Genomic DNA, 5,000 nt, shown 5'->3' with positions numbered 1-5,000 from the left:
AAGCGCCAGAGTGCTGTGTCATCATTTCTGGACCCTCCATTGCTCTGGGTTATTACCCCTGAATGTGTGTGTGTGCTGTTAGTGTGTGTGTGTGCTGTTAGTGTGTGTGTGTGTGTGTGTGTGTGTGTGTGTGTGTGTGTGTGTGTGTGTGTGTGTGTGTGTGTGTGTGTGTGTGTGTGTGTGTGTGTGTTATTACCCTGAATGCCAATAGAGGCATATAACCATCATCATCATACTCTTATGGGCCAAGAGCACCAAGTGTGTGTGTGTGTGTGTGTGTGTGTGTGTGTGTGTGTGTGTGTGTGTGTGTGTGTGTGTGTGTGTGTGTGTGTGTGTGTGTGTGTGTGTGTGTGTGTGTGTATGCATGCGTGCGAGTGTGTATGTACGGTACGTGCATGTGTATGTACATGTATGTGGTCGTGTGGTTCGTGTGATTGCATGTGCATTTACGCACAGTATTTGTGTGTGCGTGTGTGCGTGTGTGTGTGTGTGCGTGTGTGTGTGTGTGTGTGTGTGTATGCAAACGTTTTGACCAATCGTCAATCTGACCTGCGGGTTGATCTGCGGCTGTGTGAATCCGGGCGGCGGTGCTCGTGCGCCATTGGGCATCTGCTGCTGCTGTTGCTGCTGCTGGTGCTGCTGCTGCTGGTGTGCCTGTGTGGCGGCCTCGGCTGCAGCCTGCAGTACTTGGGCCATGCTGAGGAAGTCCGTCCCGGCCGGCAGCCCCCCCACTAGGTGGTGCTGTTGCTGTTGCTGAGCCTGCTGCTGATGAGGCGTCTGCTGCTGCTGCTGCTGCTGAGGCTGCTGCTGCTGTGGAGCAGACGGAGGCCCCTGGATGACGGGAGGGGGGCAAGACGGAGTTGTAGGGGGACAGGTGGGGGTCTTCTGGGTCTGCGGAGGGTTTGAGGGCAGGGGAGGCGGGCAGGAGGGCGGTTGGCAAGGTGGGGCTAGGAGGGTGGAGGCGGCAGTAGGCTGCTGGGTCTGGGTCTGGTTCTGAGGCTGTGGATGGCCAAGTTGGCCTGGCCTGTTTGGCTGCTGGGGGTGAGTGCTGGGGCGTCCAGGGGCTACCCTGTTAGCCAGTGCCAGGGACTGGAGGTGAGCGAGGGCTTGGGCCTCAGCCTGAGACTGGGTGGGGATGGGGTTGAGGTGAGGTTGAGGCGGGGCGGCCCGGTAAGCTTGATTCTGGGCCTGCAGCAGGGGGTGGCTCTGGGCAGGGAGACCGGCGCTGGCCCGGATATTCTGTGAATGGGTTGAGAGAGAGGGGCTAGCCCTGTGAGCATGGACCTGGGTGTGCACCTGGGTGTAGGCATGGGCTGGGTGGGCATTGGGGGGCCTGTGTGCCTGGGGGTGGCCCACGTAGGGCCTATGCTGCTGGGGCTGGTTAGGGGGGAATGGGGTGTTGTTCGGAGGACGGAAGTGCGGCAGGGTGCTGGGGTGGGGTGGAGGCGGGGCGTTGGTGTTGAATGGCTGCTGCTGGAAGAGGGGGTGCCCCGTGCGTGCTGAGGGGAAGTTAGCATGGGGGTTTTGTGGGAAAGGGGGGCGGAAGGGGGGGCGCAGGTGCTGCTGCTGCTGCTGCTGCTGCTGCTGATGGAGAGGGGGAAAATTGGGGTCTGCAACAGGGACGGTGGGAGGCTTTGGCCAAGCAGGTCTCTGGCTGGTTTGGTTAGCTTGTGCGGACTGACTCGCCAAGTTAGCCTGCGTGATATTGCTAGTATTATTAGCCTGTGCAGCTAGGCTGGCATAAGTAGCCTGTGCAAAGCAGTTAACTGAAGTGGCCTTGTTAGCGTATGTCGGCTGATTAGCATGGGTAGCCTGTCCAAAGGGATTAACCTTAGTAGCTGGTGAGGCCTGGCTTGTCACATTAGCCTGTGTGACGAGACTAGCCTTGCTAGCCGATGAAGCCTGGCTGATGAGGTTAGCCTGTGGGAACGGGTTAGCTCTGCTTGCTGGTGTGGGCTGGCTGATAAGGTTAGCCTGTGGGAACGGGTTAGCTCTGCTTGCTGGTGTGGGCTGGTTAGCATGGCTAACCCTGTGAGCATAATTGAGAGGACAGGGCTGGCTGGGCTGGCCGGGCACAGTAGGTCTGGTCTGCACTGGCTGCACTGGTTGCACTGGTTTCGAGGCCCACGTCATCTGCTCTCCAGCACACCTGAGGCCCTCCAGAGGAACGTCTGAGACAGCGAAACAGGTAGAAATCTCAATTAATCAACAATTACTAATACGTTAATCAAAAACAACAGTTATTTTTGATTGTGATGGAGGAGGAAATTATGAGAATAAAAGACTAGGAAGAACTAGAAAAAAAAATGATTAGTGAAAGGAGGGACAGGGGAAAGAAAAGGGGGGAAAAAGTGTGTGTGTGTGTGTGTGTGTGTGTGTGTGTGTGTGTGTGTGTGTGTGTGTGTGTGTGTGTGTGTGTGTGTGTGTGTGTGTGTGTGTGTGTGTGTGTGTGTGTGTGGTGGGGTTGTTCTCCAGGTATCACTTGTGTGGGTGGCTGGTGAGTAGGGAGAGGAGGAAGAGAACGAGAACAAGGGAAGGTAGGAGGAGGGAAGATGAGGAGGAAGAGAAAGAGAAAAGGAGGAGCAAGACATGAGGAGGTACAGAAAGCAAAAAGGATGATGATGAGAATGGGAGGAGGACGATAAGAGAAATCACCTGCGTGGCCGGCTGGTGCAGGGGTCATGCTCCCGGCCACTCTGGAAGGTGTAGGGCCCCAGGTCCGAACTCCTCCAATAGGGGTCATCGGCTTCTGGGCTGTAGACTCCTGTGATCCTGAGGTCCTCAGCCCTCCACTGGGGGTCGCTGTTTTCTGGGGTGTAGACTCCTGGAACCTGGGACAATTCCTGATCCCCCCGACAGTGGTCGCTGGCTTCTGGGATGTTGAGTCCTGTGGCCCCCAGGTTCCGTTGGGGGTGGCTAGCTTCGGTGCGATCTCTGCTGCTGCTCCTGTGGATGACTTGGTGCCACCCCCAAGACCGCCACCAAGTGATCCTCCAGCACTTTTCTTCTTGCCATCTTCAGGAGCAAAAGGGACACAAACAACAGTACAACACAGAGGACGAAAAAGAGAGATGAGACGAGGAGATCTAATTCAAGTTGGGTAACAATTTTAAGCAATGTTGCTGGGCAACAACAAAATTGGCTTCTAATTTTATTTTTCTGATGGAAGATTAAAAAAGTGTTTGATACTGATCCAAGATCCCTTTATTAAATTGTTATAGTTCTTAACAGTCCAAACCTTATTTATAGCATCGTTGCCCAGAAACGTTGCTCAAAACGTTGATCTATCATCACCATCACAAGCCTCTCTCCTACAGTGTGATGGCACAAAGCATCCCACAACCATACAGCATGACTGCTTTATTTGGGAGGACCAATAATTATGGAAGAACAATACGGCACCCCAAACAATAATGTGTCTTCTACATAAATACAAAAGATATACTGGTCTACTGGTCTAAAGCCTATTCAGGGGTACAAGTGTCATCTCCTCCTCCAAAAATGCAGACTGCCTATAACTGTAGATATTGAACAATTGAGACACACACACACACACACACACACACACACACACACACACACACACACACACACACACACACACACACACACACACACACACACACACACACACACACACAATGACACACACACGCATGATCTTGACAGCTAAATACGGCTAATTGTGGAAATAGAATGTATAAGCGTTGCGTAGCAACATGTCCAGACACTAAATTGGTTGTGGCAGCCGTCACCGCTGTTGCTACTGAAGTGAGCAAATCACTTATTTGGACTAGGGATGTTAACCTGTAGCCATTTAACCGATAGTCGCCAGGATCAACGGTAGCCGGTTAAAAAAAAAAAAAAAAACTGTTAACCGCCCCGCCCCCGGCCCCCCCTTATTGTAGGCTATTGCATGGGGCGATATGATCACTCAATAGACTATCCAAAAATGATAAATGTGAGCATGAGCCGTCCCATGGTGGAATTTCTTAAGCACAACCACAGCACAGAGCGTGGTTCTGCCGCAGCAGAGCTCACAGACATTCGGAAAACAAACAGAAGGGCGTCAGGAAAGGTATCACAAATCTTTTTAAGGCAATTTAAGGCCACCACATATTGCTTCCAGTAGTGTAGCAATGTCGCTTCCAACAATATGGGCAGGGGGTGGCTCTAACGGTAGGGCACTGGACTGCTACGCCGGCGACGCTGGTTCTATTCCGGCCCGGGTCCTTTGCTGCTCCCTCTCTCTCACCCCACTCATTTCCTGTCACTCTCTTAACTGTCCTACCATCAAATAAAGTCAGAAAATAACAATAATGACCGGGGGGATTCCTTCAGGTGTTATAATCCATCGGATCTACTGGGTATACAGGAACTGTCAGTTAATGTTGGATGAAATAGAATATTTGCATAATATAAAGTGAATACAAAACACTTTAAATAACGGACAGATCCATAAGAAAATAAGCATTTTTCCCATTCAAACAGGCCAAATTTGAGCTTGATATGAGCCCTGCCCTTGAAAACTACTCTACACTTCACTGCTTGCAGTCTCATTAAATAACTGCACATTTTTAGTGCTGCTTCATCTTACTTCTTTTCTTTTTTTAAACACATAAATGAATTTCATGTTTATATGTTGGACATTAAACACGTGAGTGATTACTGACAGTGAACAGCCCGGAGTTAATTGCCTTATAAATGCTACTAAATTGCACGGAAATTACGGCAGAGTGTGAATGTGTGAACGTGAGAAATGAGAAGTCCCGCTGCTTCCTTAGCGCCTCCGAGAGGGCCATCACCAGCTTTGTGGTAATAGGGGAGATAGCAGCAGCTGTAGCATTCAGTTTCGGGGTTACAGTAAAGAGTTGGGAGCTGGCATTTTAACCCTCTGTAGTCTATGATCCCGCTGTCGGGATATTTGGAACTTCTCCAAAAACACATCTGTAACTCTGTGAGTTTGTCAATCATTCAAACATATAAGTGACTCCATCAAA

General features: G+C 51.1%; 1 protein-coding gene across 1 annotated transcript in view; it reads right to left on the bottom strand.

Annotated features, from left to right (window-relative positions):
• The window catches only part of LOC134436120 (bromodomain-containing protein 4-like), a 37,452-nt gene that overhangs the window by 24,780 nt on the left and 7,672 nt on the right, over positions 1-5,000 (bottom strand). Inside the window, exons 3-4 of the mRNA XM_063185161.1 lie at positions 2,656-3,015; positions 550-2,171 (exon numbers count right to left, since the gene is read on the bottom strand). Coding sequence (XP_063041231.1) covers positions 550-2,171; positions 2,656-3,015 — 1,982 coding nt within the window. The remainder of the gene's footprint in view (positions 1-549; positions 2,172-2,655; positions 3,016-5,000) is intronic.

This window comes from Engraulis encrasicolus, chromosome 20 (assembly GCF_034702125.1).
Source record: "Engraulis encrasicolus isolate BLACKSEA-1 chromosome 20, IST_EnEncr_1.0, whole genome shotgun sequence".
In the NCBI taxonomy this organism is placed as follows: domain Eukaryota; kingdom Metazoa; phylum Chordata; class Actinopteri; order Clupeiformes; family Engraulidae; genus Engraulis; species Engraulis encrasicolus.
The sequence above is the reverse complement of the archived record's forward strand: the minus strand, read 5'-3'. Positions and strand labels throughout refer to the sequence as shown.